This window comes from Rhinolophus hipposideros (assembly GCF_964194185.1).
Source record: "Rhinolophus hipposideros genome assembly, chromosome: 11".
Lineage (NCBI taxonomy): Eukaryota > Metazoa > Chordata > Mammalia > Chiroptera > Rhinolophidae > Rhinolophus > Rhinolophus hipposideros.
In genome coordinates, this window is record NC_138057.1 from 38,624,788 (window position 1) to 38,645,963 (window position 21,176).

Below are 21,176 nucleotides of genomic sequence, written 5' to 3' on the forward strand. Positions count from 1 at the left end.
TTTGGATATATCCTTGTTACAGCATAGATTAATATCCTTCTCAGGGCAGTTTAATCTGAGGTGAAAGATACCCCATTTCTATGCAAGGGGCCGATGTTCACATTTCCACAGACACACAGAGGAAACCCGAAAAGAAACACACAAAAAAGCCTAATAAACATAACTAATACATTGCTGCTATAACCCAAGCAAGCTGGTTAAGATACTCATAACTAATCGTGGATCTCACTGTTATAAAATAGCAAGACTCCTTAAAGGCAGTGCAACTGTCTTCTGCAGTCTATAAATTCCCACCCCAGAACATCTCACTCTGTACTCTCTTGTGACTATACAATAAATACTAATAGAATAAAGGAACTTTCAGTTTCCAAAATAATAACCTGGTGCTACCAACATCCTTTCAAGAGCTAAAAGGGGGTCAGAGGAACAGGCACTACCATTTAACTCTTCCAGCCACTTGGCTACTCTGATCCTGAAAAACTGTAAACTATTTTCAGTGCTATAGATTCAAAAAGAAAGCCTGGAACAACATCCACTTTTCTGAATGATATCCCTGCTTCTGAAATGTGGTATTTTGCTGTTGTTTCCTTTTACTGTTTTGAATTACTGGGTCTATGTGCATGAAATGAGGATCTGGGTTGCCTAGGAGTGCGTCTGCTCCTATTGTATATTCCTCTCTTAAATAAGCATACTTCCATGTAGTTTGCTTGTTTCCTCCACCATTTTCACAGGACCTCCCCCTCTTCTCTTTTCTTTGTTCTCCCATCATTCCTCAGGAGAGAGATTCTTTTTAAAGTACATAATCAATAAGTTTAGGGAAGCAGCCAAAGCATAAAGAGGTCATATGATTTGGAATAAACTACTAGGAATTGCTGAGAGAAGGGACGGCAATAGGCCATGCCAAAAATTGTCTGAGAAGGGAAACATGGTCTGTAGCTCCCATTTCAGTGTTCTGAGTTACTCCTTTGCACAAGCGTTTTGTCTTGGAGGGGTTTCTTAGCTGGGTTCTTTAGCATCATTTTGAGTTGTAGGAGGTACAGACGAGCATTGACAGTTGCTTTTCAGACCAAACAGTATTCCATGAAAACCAAGTTTGGTCTGAGGCTCTTGATGGAGTCTTAAATCTCCTGGTCATAGTGCTGCTGTTTAGTTCTTGATGCCGGTGATGCCTTTCCTGATGGTTTGAATTAAGAACAAACCGATAATGATCACAATAAATATAAAAACGACTGTTCATGGCCCCTGACTCAACTGCCAGACAAAGAAATGCTGTTGAGTAAAGAAGGTACCTAATGAGAATGTGCAGGTGATCATGCACAGATAAGAATCACTGTTGGAAAGTCAGCTCAGAGGAAGGAAGGGGCTATTTCTGCAATGGTTTCCGTTACATCAGAAACCATAGATATTTTCTAGTTCTTTACATGCAGCTACGGGATTTCTCCTCTTATGGATTTTTAGGTTTTATTTAATGGTTATTTATGAGTGTCCTTTCTGTATCTGAGAAGATGATCTGTGACTCCAGCCCTGCTTTTTCTCTCCCCTGGTTATCAGAGGAAATTGATTTGTTGCTCATTTCCTTGGCTTGGGACATTTCATTCTCCTGCTTCTATTTAATATCTGATCCTGCCTAAAGATTTTCTTATGTTTTTGTTCATTTAGTATTTTTTTTCCTATTTCATTTAATTAACTTGATTTAATCATGTTTAGTGGGTTGATTATCACACATCAATATAATATTTTGTGTGAATTTTTGCTTTGGCTAAGTATGTTGCAGAATACGCTGCTTGTCAGCCTTTGCTATTTCTTCTTAGCTGTTTCTATATTGTACGCACTGATCAGACCCTGCTCCAAGGCTAAGCTTATAGCATTAAAATGCCTTCCTAGGGAATTCTTCTCTGACTGAAGAAGCTTGGTGGTGGCATTAATTGCAAATAAAAGACCATGACCTATTGTTGAATGCAGAATATCTTCTTAGAAGTGTCTGCCTTCACTACTGTGAACTCTCATTGGTGACATAAAGATCTTTGTCCTGTGCAGATCCAGTTACACCCAGTGACAGAAGACATATGTCCACTCTGAACAAAAGAACACTTATTTTCACATTCTGTGACTGACATTGAGTGATAACATTTTTGCATATTCTAAAAATTTTTATGCAGATGCTTTTTAAAGGCAAAAAGTGCTTTTACAATAATTTTCTTTGTGAATGGAATTTAAACTCTTGGCATCTGTTGCCTTTTCAATATGCCTGTCAAGTTTTGAATAATAACCTTTGACAGTGTGCGATCAGAAAGAAAACCAGAGGTTCATTCCTATGTTCACAGCAACATTGTTTATCGTCTTTGCTTTTTTTGACCATGCCCACCCATCTTAAATGAAAATATGATAAAATTAATATTTTATAAGCAAGTTACTAGACTATGGTTTTAAAGAAATAGTCTGCTCTAATTTGTGCCAGGCCAAGTTGCAGTGCTTTGTCTCTGGCTGACGAAACCCATGGTGAATGGACAATAGTTGACAAGGGAAACATCTCTGCCAATTAATATATTTTCCCATATTACTTTACATTAAAAATTTTATAAAACCTTTATGTGCCTTTATAAAAATGGAGCAAAACTAAAAACTGGGCCCTGTCTGAGTATGAGGTGAGAGATAGAAGAAATGGTCTTTGTCTTAGAAAGAACTATAATATCATTTGTCTCCATTTGTCAAGGTAAATCATATATTAGAAAATTTAGGCTGTACCCTTATAATACCTATAGAAATAATTGAAATGGGAAATATCAGCCCTTTAGAGTTTGTTTTTGAAAGGCTCATTGGCACTGGATAGCTGGTTAGAATGAAATATTCTCTATTTTAATAAGTTAATTTAGTTGTAATAACCAAATTGTTTGTACATGTGGACATAGCTTTGCTAACAATTCATTTTATCATAGAAAAAAATAACCTAACAAACTCCAAGTCTAGTTATTGCAATACAGAATTTATTTTGTTTGAAGTTATTTTAAATTGAGTTGACAGGCTTATAATTGATATGTTTTGCAAATCCTTGAAGGCAATGAAGCAGAGAAGTCTTTGCATAGCACTGCATAAAATGCTGTTGCTGTGTATCTTTAATAAACAATGCTCATTTGGACAAGTTTACTGAAAAACGTTTTTATTAAGTGCATAAAAGATCTTTATGATGAAAATTATAACAGTAAAAACCAGTGACTGATAATTATACCACCATTTAAAGGATTGCTATGTGTTTTCTTTCTTCAACAGTGCAAATCCAAGTGGAGGAAAAAGAAGATGATACTGAGGAAAGTTCAAGTAAGTGGAGATGGACCTACTTGGGATATGTTTCCTATGGAAGAGCAGTGAATTCAGGGAATTCGTTCTCTTACCTTACAGGGTTATGCTACTACACGTAAGCACAGGGGCGTGTGGATGACTTCTGGTGGTTTCAGCAAGTAGATTCTCCACTGTAGATTCCATTTAATTGGCACACACACATTCCACCCAGTTTATAAGTTACTCATGATCAAGTAGATGGTGGTCTAGAAAAACATGTTTTCGTATTGCTCTGCTATTTTCCCTGTTTCAGTATTTGTCCTTAAAGCTTTTCTGTAAGGTTGAATCTATTATAGTGGAACAGATTGGCCGTTTTGACTGTACTGATCAGGTGGTTTATTTAAAATGAATAAGCAAATTCTTTTGTAGTGAATTCATTGCTATTTTGTCCAAATTGCTCTATTGTTTTTACTTTGTGTAGGTTCAGCTCAAAGAGCCTGGATCGAAACCCCAAACTCCTTTCCAAGCATGCAGATCAGTCGTGGGCTGGAGCATGAGAAAAATTAAGTGAACAAAAGCTTTGAATTTACCAAAACTAAAAGCATCTCAAGAAGAGTTCAATTAGATGATAGATCAACACTATCAATTTAATATCCAGAGCACAGTATGCCCACTAGTGAATGTTCACGATGCCAATTGTTTTTATTAATTTGCTGCATTCTGTATGAAAACAGACCAGAATCTCACACATCCTGAATACCATGATTTGAATATTATAGGGGAGGAAAAATACTTTTCCCTCTAGCTCTCTGAGTTCTTAGCTGAGACCCCTGTAATATAAGATAGTTTAGCAAGAGAAAAAACAAACAGTTTATTAACATGTATACTTCATGTATACGTGAGAGAGAGCCATGAAAAATAAGTAACTCTCTGAGGTGGCTTTGAATTTAGACTTAAATACTATCTTAATAGGGAAAAGGGGTGTGTGCGTGTAGGCCTCTTAAAAGAGAATTTTAGGAAAGATGAATGGGCCCTGAGAAGAACAGATAGGAGGTATGATAGTTTGTGACAGAGTCAGTCTGGTTGTGGTGTCTACTTGTAGTCTTCTCTCCTGTGATAAGAGTCAAACTTCCTTGGGATGAAAGTCCTGGGGAGGGGATTTATGACAATTTCATTCCTGTTGGAGGATCTGTCTTTAGGCAGATAAGGGGAGTTCAAAGAAAGTCTCTTCCGGCGTTTCCTTTTTTTCAAGTGTCTACTGCTCAAAGTAATCAATATACCAAGTGGCATATTTTGGGGTGGTACATTCTGAACTCCAACTGTCACATTTTGAGCTGGCGTATTTTGCTATCCTTCAATATGGAATTGAGCCCATTCTAAAAGGTAACATTGTATACAAATCTGCATTTAGTAGGTAACTGCAAAACATTTATTTTTTTAGAATTTGAATATTTGGTAACTAGTTAAAGCACTAAACACTGCCTTTTTATTCCTAAGTGGTAGAAGATAAATACAATGGTACACTTTTTTATCCATGGTAAAACTCACCAAGTTTAATAGTTTACTCTTAATACAAAATATACTAAAATGCAGAGTACTAAGAGGCTGCTTGAGTTCTTTAGTTATTTGTTGGTGAATCACTTCTCAATCCCTATCAACCTTTGTCCTTTCGATAATTAGTATCTAATGTAACTAATAAAGGCTGGTAAATTTTCAGAATGCCAAAATGGAGTTTAAATAACACATGACATTGGCCACAATATTTAACAAATGGAAATTCATTCTTAGTTTTGGTGACAGAATATAGTTTTCAAAACCTAGTTAGAGGCTGTTTTCCTCTGCTAGCAAAAGTTTAGTAATACAGGTAATGATTTGAAATATAAATAAAAAAAATTTTGATAAGTAATGTTAAAAAATAATTTTCAAAAAACAGATGAAATCATAACAACACGTATATGAAAATGAACATATTTCACTAGTAAATGAAGAATCTGGTAAGTCATTAAAACCAGTTCAAAGGCAAATCCAAAAGGACAGTTTATAGATCAGGAATATTAAAATGATGTGCAAATGAAGACATAACTGTTTTGTGGGTTTTTCTTTGTGGGGAGAATTATTTCTCCACTGGACACAGTTTATTTGTGTGTCTACAGACTAGAATTATTTTGCATTGCTATCCAGTTATCTGTAATTTACAAAGTTACAAAATAGCTCCCAAGAATCAGAATAAGAAAACACAGAAGAGTATGCTTCAGTTTTCCAGTAAACAGTTTTCCAGTTTTCCAGTAAAGTAGAGTTTTTTTTCCCATATAGTAGCTTCTATAGAAGACAATAGAGATGAGTCTGGGTAATGTTTGGTTTTTATAGTAATTGATTCTAAATATCAGAAGAAGTTAAGAATATCAGAATTTCACAAAAATGAAAATGATTGCGTGTTATAAACTGTGAAGCTTCCTAAGAAGTTAGGGACATATGAGGTGTTATTAGTTGATGAACAAAATGAAACATCATTTCTTTTCATTTTACATTAAATTCATATTTACAAGTTATCTGTTTCTAGTTATAAAGAGAGAATGATCAAGCCAATGTATTTACTATCAATTTATCAATTTCATTTAATAAAGGAAAAGAAGGAAGAAATATTTGGAATCAAGAATGAGGATAATTTGAATTAAGAGGAATTTCAAGGGTTAAGTTAATTTCTTTAAAATTATTCTTATTTGTAGCCTTTCCTTGTCATTCCTGTCCCTTGTTCTAAGATATAAGTAGTGGTAAACACACGGTAGTTAATCACTCAACCCTTATGTGTTGTATTGGTAACCTCGAAACGTGGTCTTAGAGGTCATGGTGCGCTATTGAACACCAAGTCACCTAGTTATACAAGTCAATGAAGACTGAAATTCTAAAGATTATTACAATTTGGGGATCTACATTCACATATTTGAGTAGATGAACCACAAAAGAAATGAGAATCTAGATAAATATATTTAAATGACAGACTATGAAATATATATGACATGGTGCATCTTATCGTAATGTGGAGAATTACTGCATTGTGGTGTCAGATGTGTGACAATGTAATTAAAAACTAAGAATACATTTGATAGCAGGAAAGAGCACTTTCTGATATTGCTCACTGAAACATTAACTGCTGTGTTTAGGTGAAGAGGAAGAGGAGGAGGAGGAGGAGGAAGATAAACTACCTAGAAGAGAAAGCATGAGACCAAAGAGGAAACGGACCAGAGATGTTATCAGTGAGGATGATCCGCCACCTGAACCAGAGGATGAAGAAACAAAGAAGGCCAGAGAAAAAGAGAGGAGGAAAAAGTTGATGAGAGGAGCGTAAGTTAGTTCTGATCTATAACTGAAATTGTCATTCATTCAAAAGCACCCAATGCTGAAAGAAAACCATTCTTTTTTGGGCACTCTTTGGCTTTAAAATTGGTAATTAAAACTACTTTTAGAAAGACAGGCTTAATCTGATGCTGCCATTTTACTCCCCTTGTTAAATGTATTTTAATATTAAAATAGATTTTAGAAATGAACATATATTAAAAATGGCTGTGAGAAATTCCCTTATGAGAGATCTAAATTGTCATAGTTATTAACATATTATAGTTAATTTACGTATTTTAAAGTTATCCCATTGATTATATGCATTGTTATTGAAGTGGAAAACTCCTAAATAGTGAGCCCAAATTAGTATTTTATTTTGTTTACTTTATTTTCAGAGCAGAGGTTGGCAAACAATGACTACTTCTATCCCAAGAGCTAAGAATGGTTCTTACAGTTTTAAAGGGTTATTAATAATAATAAAAAGACGAATATGGGACAGAGGTGTATGTAGCACTCAAAGCCTAAAATATTACTGTCAGTCCCTTTACAAAAAAACAAACAAAAAAAAGTGTATGGCTCCTGTTGCGGAGGATTGGGGTTATCATTTCCTTTTTAATACAACCTTTCATTTTTCAGGTTCACCAGGCCAGCATTTTACTGAGTACTGACTTTATGTAGAATAATACATTTAATGCTATTTAGGGAAAAATCCAAGAAATAATTTTCTGCTCTTCACTTTCCAGAAATTTGTAGACAGCAGGCAGGTTGGAAGAATATGAAAGTAAAACAAATCTCATGATAGAAAATGTTAGACCCCTTGAAAAGGATTTAAGAGAGCAGCCAACCTACTCTGCCAATCCCAGGTAGCAGGGCCATGAAATCACCACAAGGTGATGAGATCTCTCCAAAACACTCCTAGAACTTTAAATGATGAGGAACTTTCTAAGATGTCCTCCCAAGACGACACACTCCAGTGTTTAATATCTAGTTGTTACTTTCCTCTTTATAAATAATTGTAATTAAATACAACAGTATGAAAATTTTGTCAGGTAGAAGAGTTTAGCATTCATAGACGGTGATTCCTTTGAAAATAAAAGAGTTACCCCACCTACTTCGTTATTGTATTTTTATTAATTTATGTTTTTAAATCTTCTCTCTTCTCTTCTCTTCATTCTCCTTTTCTTCCTTCTCCTCTTCCTTTTTCTTCTCCTCCAGGAAGCTCTTCCTTACTCTTCTTTCTTTAATAATCAAGACATCACCTGCTTTAAATTTTGACTCTGGTATTTTTTATTTGTATCTTCTTTTCAAATATTTTTATACTTTGTTCCATTTAAAAATAAATGCAACACATTTTTAAGTTCCATGTCTTATTGTGACTATTATTACTATTATTATTTACTTTTTTTGCCATGTATAATGTGTTCCTGTGTATAATGTGCACCCACTTTTTTGGCCCAAACTTTCATGGAAAAAAATCTTTCATTTTAATTTTTTAATTAAAATTTGTATTTGTTTACATTTAGGTACTTGGTTTTTTATGTTATAAAGGAATTGTAGCATTTTTAAAAAACATATTATGGTACCAGAAATTTTATATAACAAATACTTACAAAACACAAGAATAGATACGAGGTACAAGAAATGTTATGTACCAGTAACAAATTTACTGGTATTTACGCATCATAGATGGCCAAGAACTCTTTGTCTTTGCGAGTTTGTTGTAAATTCAACAAAACCAATTATTGTATTGTAGGATATTATTTTGCATATGGATGTCATTATTGCTTTCTAGAGTTATACTTTTAACTCATAAACATAAATAAAAGAATTAAAAACATTTACGTAGATACGGAATGAGTACTACCCATGTGCAATGCGCATCCCATTTCCCCTCACACACTTGGGCAAAAAAGTGTGCATTATACACGGCAAAATACAGTAGGAATATTTCTTGTTAGCAAAGCTTATACATCTTCATTGAGAAGATGTCACCAATAGACCTATGCAGGATATAAGTTGTGTTGCAGAATGTGCCTTCCCTGTCCACTTATGCCTCAGAGAGGTCCTTTTAAAAAGGTGAGTTTGGTGGGAATTACTCTGCTTTCTTGGTCTGCTTAAGGTACTCATGTCAACTCTTCAACCTCTAGGAATAGGACCATGTGAATTAGCTGGGTCTTGGCCCCTGTTGCCTGAGAAAATCTTGTTCTTTTGACAGTCTCTGTCCGTAGTTGGTCCCACTCTCATCCTGATTCTGAGAAACCCACAAGCACCCCTGCCTCCCTATTGCCTCACTCCACAGAGCCAAACTCAGATAACTTTGTCTTCATGGGTTTTGCAAATTATATTATTGCTGCCACAATTTGATATGATACTATTCTAAATATGGTACTATTCTAAATAGTATCATAAATTATTTGTGAGGATCAATAGTTCTGATTTCTATTTTAGGGCCCATTTCCTATTGTTCATTTTGAAGATAAGCATCTTTTTTTTTTTTTTTAAAGAAAATGTATTAGCAAATATTTTGAGAAAGATTAGTAAGCAAATAAATCAGAACACATTTATTTAGGTTAATTAATTCATGGTCTTTTTTTATTTAAATGTTCAAGTGAAACACCTTAAGGAATTTCCGTTGTGCTGACAAAATATTTGAAACCCACTAAAACCGAGGCTGTAATGCAAACCATCTTTAGAGACAGTTAAAAAACACTGCCTTGTTAGACATTTTGGAGTATTTCTAATAATATTACAGGCTTTTCCTGACCCAGTTCTAAGAGAATAAGTAATACGTTCATAGCAGTGAAAAATTCAGCACATTATGCCTTCTTTTTTCTAACGACTACTGTTTAAATAAATCCAACTTAAGCTAGAAAACCATTCTTGCACAGATTAGCCCTAAATTTTGGAAGGTGAAGCATGTCTGTGCTATTACCTTTGATTGTGATTAGCACTTTCTTTGAGTGGTTCCTAGAAAAACAGTTTTCCTGTAATACTGGAGAGTAATATTTTAGTTACCCGCATATTTGAAGGTAATTATCCAACAACTATTCCTTGTAGCACAGCATGATTCACCTGGACCAATCAACAATTAACAACAAAGACTTTAAAAATATACCAGTCTGGCATCACTTAGTGAAAGAATAAATGTCTTTCCATACCATACTAATCTTGGAAGACACTGTTATATTTTAGTGTACTTTGAGCACTGGGTATCATCCAGAAAAAATCTCTATGTAAACAATTATTCAATAAATATTTATCCACGTCCACTTCTGTGGAAGATAATTTGCTAATGTCTTTGGAATACCTGGATGTGAATACGCAATTTTCTGCATTCTCTAGAAGTTCATAATATAAATAAGAAAGAGAACACTTAGACACAAATTAGTATGAAACAAGACAGTATAAACGTGCCATACAAGAAGTACAAAGTGGGGACCCGCCCGGTGGCTCAGGCGGTTAGAGCTCCATGCTCCTAACTCCAAAGACTGCCAGTGCGATTTCCACATGGGCCAGTGGGCTCTCAACCACAAGGTTGCCAGTTCAAGTCCTCCAGTCCCATAAGGGATGGTGAGCAGCGCCCCCTGTAACTAAGATTGAACCCAGCACCTTGAGCTGAGCTGCCGCTGAGTTGCTGGATGGCTCAGTTAGTTGGAGCGCATCCTCTAAACCATAAGGTTGGTGGTTTGATTCCTCAACTCCCACAAGGGATGTTGGGCAGCACCCCCTGCAACTAGCAACGGCAACTGGGCTTGGAGCTAAGTTGCTCCTCCACAACTAAGACTGAAAGGACAACTAGTTGACTTGGAAAAAAGTCCTGGAAGTACACACTGTTCCTCTATAAGGTCCTGTTCCCTTTCCCCATTAAAATCTTAAAAAAAAAAAAACCACAAAAAGTACAAAGTGGTTTGGAGTCTTAGAGAAAACTATTCTCATAGGGATAATCAGAAAAGGGATTATTGAAAACATTTCTTATGATTTTTGAAGGAAGAATAGAAATTGGATAGGTTAAACATAAAATATTGGGTTTAAGATAGTAGGAAAGCATATAATTAGTGTGAGGAAGCTTTCTATTAAGTTGTTTCTAAAATTTGGCATGTAAAGAAATAAGCTTTTATTACATGGTAAATCCACATATTGAATAGATGATTCTTTTATTCTTTGATGATGCTGGATTAAATGAGGTATTGTTTTATATATGATTCTAATGCAAACTTAGTAATGTGAAGCTTTAAGGTGCCTAAATGTAAATATTGTGAATTATTTTGGAAGGGGGATAAGTTAAAGACTAAAATATCAAACAATTACATTATTAATCTTAAATCTTTTTTTCCCTACTTTAATCCATTCTTGATAGTTTCTTGACATACATTTCCTTTTCTTTTTGATCATTTCTTTAAACAGCTCAGTAACACAATAACCTATAAAGTTTAGATTTAGTCTGTTTACTTAGAAACAATGTTTAATAAAATAATTTTTACTAAAATATGTTTCCCTCCTAAGACAGACCAACTCACATATTATTCTAATTGCCATATTAGAAAAACAAACTGTGACTACAAATGTAGTAAAAAAACAAACAAACAAACAAAAACAACCCACCAAGTATTTTATGTCATGATTATACAGCACCATAGGATTTTATAAAACTGAAACAACTTAATTAGCAATTAGAGTTGTGTTTTAGGAGTGTACTTTTATAGTTCTCTTGAGTTAGCGTTACTATTCTAAGCAAAAATACCTAAATAGACTAAAAAACCAAACTGTCCACAGGAAGTGTTATTTTGGAAGGTTAATAAGAATTTTTGCTTCAGTAATCATGACCTGATTAAACCTATGGGTTGGTGGGAATGAGAGGGGATTGCAAAGTCTTTTTTTTTTTTTTTTCAAAGTCATTTTATATGGTCTGTAAAACTATGGATACATCCTCCTGTTCCTCAGCTGGAATTTTCAAAAACAGCTTTTGCAGTATTCCTACTATGTTTAGTCATAAACTTCATGAACAACAAAATGTGTTTCTGACTAACTCTGAGTCAGATTATAATTTCTTTCTGGGGTCCAGTTAGGAGAAGGAAATTTCAACAGTGAATTGAACAAATAGCATTCAACAAAGGAACTGTTTAAGAAATAATAAATAATTGGTAACTTGGTAACTAGGTAACTGGAAAAGTGAAAAGAGAACACTAAGGCATCATGGTGATAGCAACTTTAGGAAGCAGCTACCACCCAAGGGCTAGAGAAACAAGGGAAAGAGGTTGAAAGTAAAACTTAGAAGCATAGAGAAGAGATCCACAGAGCTGAAACCACTGCAGAGGGGGGATGTTCAAGGGATGAAGCTGGTTCTGCTAGTGTTGAAAAAATTGGCAAACTAGAGTCACCTGCAGCTGTGGGAAGGCCCTGATGTTCCTGGGGTGAAGAAGCATTACCAAGGAGGAAGCGTCACCCCAAGAAGCAAACAGAAAACCAAAGGAAAGACCTAGTGGTAGCCTAATATTGAGCCAGTAGACAAAGCAAATATGCTCTAGAATCCCAGACCCAGCACTGCAATCAATATTAAGTATAGAAAGGTGAGTTTGAGGTTCAGCAAAAAAAGTTCAATAACTGAAACAATCTATTACCAAAAAAAATTAATTTCTACAATATGGCATTACATTCCTCGATTTAAATTTATGTTATGTTTTGATTTTTTTTCTGAGTTCTGGACCCTGTAGTATTTTTGCAATACTAGGAACACAGAAGAAATATACTCGTTTTTTCAATAAGAAACGAAATTCCCTTGAAGGCCTCTACTAAAGATTCACTTCCACCAAATATAATTGAAGTTGAATTTTATCAATTGGAGTTTTGACTTTAATTAAAAGATTTAGTTACCTTTGAGAGATAGATTTTATTTTTGTCTATTGCAATTTTTTTCTCTTTCGCTTGAGACAGGGCTAACTTAAAAATTTTAAGGGCACCTCAAAGACATCTTCACCTCTAATTTACTGTCCTTATTGAAATATAAAAAAATTTAAATGAAATGTTGAATCGGTGAGGTAAAGTATACAAGGGAACAAAGAAGAGACAAAAAACATCTTGATAGATTTGTAGCTATCCTTTTCATAGTTCTGAGAGTTTCAGGCTATGGAATAAGAGCAGCTTGGTTTCAGGACATTAGACATCTTGATAGATCTGTGACTATTCTTTCCATAGATTTTCTAGTTCTGAGAATTTCAGGCTATGGAATAAGAGCAGCTTGGTTTCAGGACATTAGAATGTAAACACTGTTGTTTAAAGTTATAATAATTTCAGAAATCCTGCATCAGTGTTCAGATAGATACAGGCTCCAATGGTCATGGATTTCAGCATGTACTATGTACAGCCAAGATGAGGCATGTTGACAGAGTATTTGATAGTGTTCTTTATGTTTGCAAGTCAGGCAAAACATAACTTTATTAAGGTGTTTTTTTTCTTTTAAAGGGAAGAAGAAGAGGAAATTGATGAAGCAGAATTGGAAAGACTGAAAGCAGAGTTAGATGAGCAAAGACTAATGATTGCTACTGTCAAATGCAAACCATGGAAAATGGAGAAGAAAATTGAAGTTCTCAAGTATGATGTCACTTTTCAGAATTAGAAACACTTTCCTTGATACTGATCTCCTAATCCTCTATGTATTACTTATATTTAATAGATAATACGATATATAGCATATATGTAATATGTATATATAGTTATATATAATGCACATGGTCATATTCATATATAACATCATATAAATATATATGTATATATCTCAATATATTAGAGAGGATGGACTAATGATTACAAATTTGAAAGTATACGAAAATTTATTGTTTGAAGTCTAATAACCCCTGTGGTCACCTTTGATCATTTATTCCTTGAACTGAGTTTCCTTAGTTTAACACATTCATTACTATCTCTCTGAAAGAGATCACATATTTGAATTTTACAAATTTGTGTGGATTGAACACTCTTGTTTCTCTGCAGAGTGCCAGCCTCAAATAATATTTTCATGTGACAATTCTCATGAAAACGTAGGAAGGATGTTAAGCCAACAGACGGTACATGTGATTCCAATTAAGGGTTATGATAACTATTCTCTGGTAACATGTCAGTGACCTGATTTTACTCCTATGTTGAATGCTGATGAGGGTGCAAACACACTCAGAGGCACACAGGTTTATGAACTTTCAATATGAAAAGCCAAATAATTATCTTTTTCTTGGGGATGGAAGCAGATTCACCTCTGTGGATCACATTGTATTTCTTTGCTATGGTGTTTGGGGGAGGCAGGGTATGAAAAAGGGGAATGTGTCTGTGCTAACAGTCAGGATTGCAACTCTCAATTGTGCTACAGGTTGCATTTTTCCACAGAAGCATTTTTTAAAATAGTGGTCAATTTCCAAAGCTATCACTCCATAAGCCTATTTAACTAGTAATGTTAAATATTGTAGTATATAGTATACATAGTATATAATATATATAACAGTATACATAATATGAAAATTATAATATAGTGTTATATATATGGTGCAAAAAAACTATATATACATTTTAAGAAAGGAAAAGCTATTAAAATTGTAATAATATATACCGATAATAAAAGATGAATACAAGTCATGTTTGACTTCTGCAATTATAAGAGGTGTTCAAAGCTGTTAGCATCAGTTTGATTTTAATACAGTTTTTTCCTTTCTTAAAATGTATATACATTTTTTGGCAATGCACACACACACACACACACACATGTATATAACGTGAAAATTATAATTTTATTTTTCCTGGTGATGAAAAGAGAGCTGAAGTAGCTACCAGGATAATTCACTTCTAATCTTGGCTCTGCCACAGCTTGTGGGTTATTTAAGGAAATTGCTTAACTTCCTGGGGCCTCATACCCAAAATAAGACATTGTGGATCTACCCTGTGAGGTGGGAATGTAGTCATCATTTACAATGGTATTGTTTTGTTTTGTGAAGTATGGTTTTCCAAGTTTCAAACAATGGTACTCCCAGCACACTTGTGCAACAGCAGACAGTTGTAGGCTGAGAACTGCTTGTGTATGTGCATGTACATGCCCGCCATGAATGAAAGCAAAGGCAAGCAGCATTCCTGGTTCCACAGAGTGGGTGTGTGTGTATGTGCACGAGCATGTGTGCACTCGCATGTGTATGTCTGTTAAAACAGTTTTCATTTAATGAAGTGAGAATGATACTAAATGATAGGTTTAAAAATATCCTTACTTAGCAAAATGGAAATTTGGCAATTTTATGTTGGCTCCCAAAATATATTTAGAGATATTACTGGCCATGAAATCCTAAAACCTGGGAACCGTAGGTAACTGTATACAGAAAGCTGCAAAATTGGAAAGTGATATTGTAAACTTTCAAAGCATGGTGTGAAATTGAGTAAAAATGCCAAAGAGCATCTCCCCCTTTTCCACGTTCATGGAGGTGTAGAAATACATCCTCCATTCTCCCTTATCTGCATCTCCCATGTAGGGCAGTGGACTAGGCATGGTTCAGACTTACATTTGAATCTCAGGTCTTCCACTTAATAGCTGTACAATTTTAAATAAATTGCGTAGTCTTCTGACTTCAGGTTCTTTATGAAATTATACTAATTTACAGAGTTATTGGAATCATCAAGTGAGATAATTCATGTAAAACCCTTAGCATGGTGCCAGAACATAGCATATAGCTGGGACATAAAGGTTGTAATAATTTTTACAGCTCGGGATAGACTTGATGTTGCCTGGTTCCCTGCAGTGTGACTGGAGAGATGGAGGGAGTGTGGGACTTGGCAGGGCTAGGTGGGAGCAGACCTAGCCACAGGCAACCTCAGAACCCTTGGGAGATGGTGATATATTGGTTATAGTTTGTATGAACAACAAGATTTTGATGCTGCAACAAAGGAAGGAAGGTATGTTGACAATTTGGCAGAATCCAGGGTCAGATCACTCTCAGGTTTTCCAAAGTGAGCCCACAAAGTGGTCTTGTGGCAGATTCCAGGACCTGGGGTCTTGGACAGGAGTCCAGGCATTAAAACATGTTCAAAAGTGAGAAGAGATAGGGATTGGGAAAAGAGGAAGACCAACAGCAGTCCTTATTACCAGGCAGCTTTCCTTTCACCCTTTATGTCTTTCAGGGATATCTAACTCTGAGAGAGTGTTTCTAAGGTTATTCCCAGAACTGGCTTCCAGTCATCACTCCTGGCTAAATCAATGGAATTCAAGGCTCTCGGCTCAGTATAACTGGAACAGATATTTTGATCCCATGCCTAGATCTGTGTCTGGGTTCCAAAGCTTCCCTTATGGCTCTGAACTCTGAAACAGATTTTAGAGAGGGTCAGGCTTTCAAGATACGTTTTAGAGTAAAGCTTCAGGAGTGGTGGCTTATGGTTCTGAGGATGTTGTGGACACTCAGGGATAGTTCCCACATTTTGAAAGACTGTCTGCCACTAGGAACGTGAGCATCCTCAGGACTTAGGGTCAACAGACAGTTTAACATACGCAGTTAATACATAGGCAAGAAGCTCCAAGAATGGGTCGTAAATCCATATGGACTCTCAAATATGGCTCAGGAACTGGCTCTTCGCATTTTCAAAGCAGCAGAATTTGCTCTGAAGGGATGAAGGGAAACCACTTCCTTTCCACCATCATTGTGGAACAGTGTTTTTCAACGTGTGTTGTCCTGTGTATTAATACAGTTTCACACACTGCTGTAGCCTTAAACCTATTGACTAAAAATCTTTGGGTGTAGGGGCAGGGGTTTCTAGACCAGACCAGGAATGTGTATTTCTATTTTTCATTCTGAAAGTCATTGATATATAGTCAGGTTGAGACTATCTTTAACTCTGAGAAACAGAAAACTTCATCAAGTAGAATATTCTACTTTGTGAATGGTCTACTGAATGGGTGAGAACGTGTGTGGGATGGGGTGTGCTAGGGAAAGGAAGATGGTAGTGTATTTTCTAATTATTTGAAGGTCCTTTCCTATTTTTTTTGGTTACCTAACTAAAAAAAACTCAACAGTGAGGATTTTAAGTATAGTTTGTGTTTAAGTGGTATATGGGTTTAACTCAGAAATTGGATGACTACCGTGTTTCCCTGAAAATAAGACCTAGCCGGACCATCAGCTCTAATGCGTCTTTTGGAGCAAAAATTAATATAAGATCCACTATAATAATATAATATAATATAATATGATATGATATAATATAATATAATATAATATAATATAATATAATATAATATATATAATACCAGATCTTATATTACTTTTTGCTCCAAAAGATGCATTAGAGCTGATGGTCTAACTAGGTCTTGTTTTCGGGGAAACATGGTAGCTCTTTCCTACCTGTAATAGGTGGTCACACTAGCCTGGTAGCAGCTACTACAGGTGAAATAAAATACCTGGGTGGAAAATAACAGGTCTACGTATTACTCATGCTGAAACCTACAACCTTTAACTGTCTCAAAACATTCAATGTTGTAGATTAAAAGTCCTCATGACTAAACTTAAAAAGTAACCACTTTTTGTTTTAGTAGAATAGGTTTTAGATTGAAAATTAAGCATCTTGGACTCCAATCTAAGCTCTCCCTCTAAGTTGGCCTCTTCTGAGTCTTAGTTTATTTATTTATGAAGTGACGGAATGGGACTGTAGTCCTTGGTTTTCAAACTGCTGTCCTCAGAGTTCAAGTGCTTTGGTGAAATCCCTTCAGCTCAGGGGAGGCAGAGGTGAGAGGGAGGGTGGCTCTGCCACAACACCAGCTTTAGGCAGGGGAGACCTACAATTTCTCTCTGCTACACAGTGTACTTCCGTATAAAGCATTCATGTGAAATAAAAATGCTTCTGTGCCTATTAACGTGAAAAGTTGTTTTAAAGCCCAACTTAACTGGATATGGAGAGAAGCTTCTTTTGGGGAGGGAGCGGTTCTAACATGTTATGAATCTACAAATTAGGGTACAGGAGCACAATAAGTGTACTTTTGAATAGGACTGGATCTTGGGTAGAAGCCATTTTTAAAATATTTATCTTGAAAAAAGTGTTTATTTAGCTATTATACTGACCATTTTAATTTCTGAGCTTTGTAGCACCCTGACCCAATGTTTCTGGTCCATTGGCTGACCACGGCTGGTGATTTATTAATGAAACAGTCAGTAAAGCCAAGAAAGTTACTCTTAGGATTTCAATGACATTTAAACAAGTGCTTGCAACTATCAGCTAGTCATTAAGATAACGTTCTCCCTTACTCAACCTCCCTTCATCCTACCATACTTCTTTCTGTTTGTTTTTTTATTTTATTTTTTGGTTGGGGGAACTAATATATTTCTAGGAAAGTGAGACTAGACCACACTTGATTTCCTCTGTTTGAGCTGTATGGGAGCTGTTTGAACCCTTTGGCCCACATCCTCACCCTTTCTTTAAATTTCCTTGAAGCTTAAGTTTTTCATAGGCAATAAACATGAGTTCTACTTTAGTTCACAAAGGCCTTTCCTTCCTCTGTCATTTTGAAGGAATGAGGATTCCACACAAGATGACTTTCAAGCACGTGTACACTCTCACTAACACACACTTAGTCAGTTGGGATTCTTTTTAACGAACAACTCAGCTTTCAGAAGCATAGGCCTTCGGTTCTTGTACAGTACAGGTATCTTGGGTATATACTGATTTTCTCATCCAAAGAATGGAGACTCTATAGGCAATTGGTACATCTGAATTTTGTAGGTCAAAATATAACATTGACATTCAATTTATCTATTTAATAAGTGCCTAACTAGATATCAAGCATTATGCTGTGACCTTGGCAAGTTTCTTAACCTCTGCATCCATGAGTTTCCTCACCTATAAAGTGGGATAAAAGTGGGAGTACTTCAGAGAATTATTGAGAGGATTAAATCAGTTAATAGATCTAAAGCACTAAAAATGGTGCCTGGCACGTACTAATCATTTTATACATGTTATCTATTATTATATTACTATCATAATTTCATTTATCACTTGCAACCATCCTTCAAGGTAGGTATTGTTTTTTGGCTTTCATATAAGGAAAACAAAGTTCTGAGAGGATAAGTAATTGTTTATGTTTAGACAACTATTAAGTGATAGAGCCACGATTTGAACTTGTTTAGAAAATTACTTTCATGTGATGATGGTCTCAGAGTATACTACCAGGCAAGCTCTCCCAGAGGTCATAGGACTGAAAGGCTCACAAATCCAGTTAACATGTTCAAGTCACATGGTTTTATTAAGTCAATTTAAAGCACAGTCAGAAGTGAAGACAAAGAGGTGGGATAAATCAGCATACTAGGTGTAGAATGGCAATAGAGTGGTGTTGTAGGCCACTTTTTAAATCCTGGGTTTCACAGTGTTCATATGCCTTGTCTTTCATACCCTGATGATGGTATAGTTAAGAGGACTGAGGTCCCAAAGGGGCCCATGGAATGAAGATGACTTGGGCCAAGGATAGGCATTTGCCTTATCAGACTGACACAAAGCAAGTACACCTGACCATAGCAGTACCTTGTTAATTAGCCTGTTGAGATGCCATGAGTTATAACTACTTTGTTTGAATAGGTCACATGTGCAGGAAACAGAATTATATTGGATAACACCAATGAGTGGTCAATGTAGCAGTGACAGTTTATCAGTCCCAAAGTGACAGGATTATAAGTTGGTCTTTCCATCCCTCTCTAAGTATAATATTCTCATCTGTTTATTATATTTGCTATCGATTATCTTTTTTGATAGGTATTACAGGTTACTAACTTGTTATATGTATTGGAATACATCTTATAAATTATGCTACAAGTTTATTTATTAGCTATACTTAACATATTTTATGAACACGACTAGCAACATCATTTTTAGGACCTGGTGCAAAATGAAAATTTAAGACCTCTTGTTAAAATAACTAAGAATTTCAACTGTTACGAAATTCAAGATGGCAACCTCAAAGCATTAAGTAAGCGTAGAACCCATCTGAGTAGGGAGCCCTGTGTGACTGCACAGTCATAAGCCCATGAAGTTGACCCTGCCTGTGAATTTCACCTGAATGTTAGCCAAGAACTTTCTTATTATCTATACTCAATACTTGTATGAGTTCCGTCTATTCCAGTAGCAGCAGTCAATTGTCTTCAATAGCTTTAGTAAACTCACATGACATAACTCAAGTCCATGTAACTTGAAAGACAGTGTTCATGAACTATAGCCAGGCTGTTCTTTTAAAACATCACTTCAAACATATCACCTCTATGTTCAAAGCCTTCAATGTCCCCCTAGGAATTAACAAAGTTTAAAAGCTTTTGCTTAAAAAAAAAAAAAAAAATCAGTGAGCTCCACCATCTGAATTCATGTTCGGAATCCAAGCTCCCTTTCCAAATCATGAGTTATTGATGATGATGACCATCATGAGGATTTGGAGGTGGACAAAACCATCTCCAAATATTTTGTGTGTCTACTTTGTATCAAATTCTGTGCTAGGATGTCTTGCACACATTAACTTATTTAATTTTCATAGTAACCTTGAAAATGAAATGTTATCCCTCTTTTACAGAGGAGAAAACTGAGATTCACAGAGGTAAAGTAGCCTCACACAGCTAATAACTGTCAAGGTGAAGATTCAAATCTAGATTTCTCCATCTCCAAAACCTCACTCTTTTTCTCGATGTGGCACTACTTCTCATTTGAACCATGATTCCCAGTAACGTGAGTTTAATCTTCTCTAGACATCGGAGTACCTTTTCTTTGTTGATTCCAATCTTCCCTCTACTTTTCTGCTCTGCTTCTTCCCATGTGTCTCCCGGTTCTGAATTCTATCTCCTTTATGAAATGTTGCCTCCCTTCTGAGACAATATTTGCCAACTCCTTTCTTTGCCAACTCCTATAGAAACTGGAAACGGGACTCAAATAGACTCTATTATTCATTTGGCTCTCTTGTTATGCTGTATTGTGTTGATTTAAAAAATTGCATGCAAATCCTCTTCTATTCTGAATAGATTTTGAGCTTCTCAGGACATGAAAGGTGTCTGAAAGCTTTTTTCCCCTTAGGGTCTTGCATTGTGCTCTGTACCTCATAAGCATTCAATTACTGTTTCCTGTGTGGGTGACAGTGTTAATGGTGATTTATTTTGTCGCTGGACACTCATTCTGAAGGCAGGAGAATCATTAGTATGGGGACCTTTTAAGGCTCTGGGTGAATATGTGAGTAAAAGGCAGGAGTGTGCTGGTCAAGAGCCTTGATTTGTAGTATTTGCCAATTTACATCGTGTAAATACTCTCACTATGACCAATTTCAAGCTACCAGCAGTTTAAAAACCAGCTCACAGAATTCCTGAAAATTTAATAATCAGTGGCCGAGTGGGCTCCAGCCCCTCACTGGGAGATCTAGTAATGCCTTTGATTAACTAAAGTTATGTTAAAGAAGCCTTAATCCGGAACAACTGAGAGCAGAAGCTAAAGTAAGATCTGCTTGTTATGCTATAATATATTTCCTTTATTTAACAATGAAATGCTTGAATTAGAGCTGCCTGTGAGGACAAGCATTATTGTATAATTTCAGAACT

General features: G+C 35.6%; 1 protein-coding gene across 9 annotated transcripts in view; it reads left to right on the forward strand.

The window, feature by feature from the left end:
• TMC1 (transmembrane channel like 1) overlaps positions 1 to 21,176 on the forward strand; it is a 312,031-nt gene that overhangs the window by 212,329 nt on the left and 78,526 nt on the right. For all 9 annotated transcript variants that reach the window (XM_081067289.1, XM_081067284.1, XM_081067290.1 and 6 more), the window contains 3 exons: positions 3,268 to 3,315; positions 6,438 to 6,618; positions 13,072 to 13,200. In XM_081067289.1, coding sequence (XP_080923415.1) covers positions 3,268 to 3,315; positions 6,438 to 6,618; positions 13,072 to 13,200 — 358 coding nt within the window. The remainder of the gene's footprint in view (positions 1 to 3,267; positions 3,316 to 6,437; positions 6,619 to 13,071; positions 13,201 to 21,176) is intronic.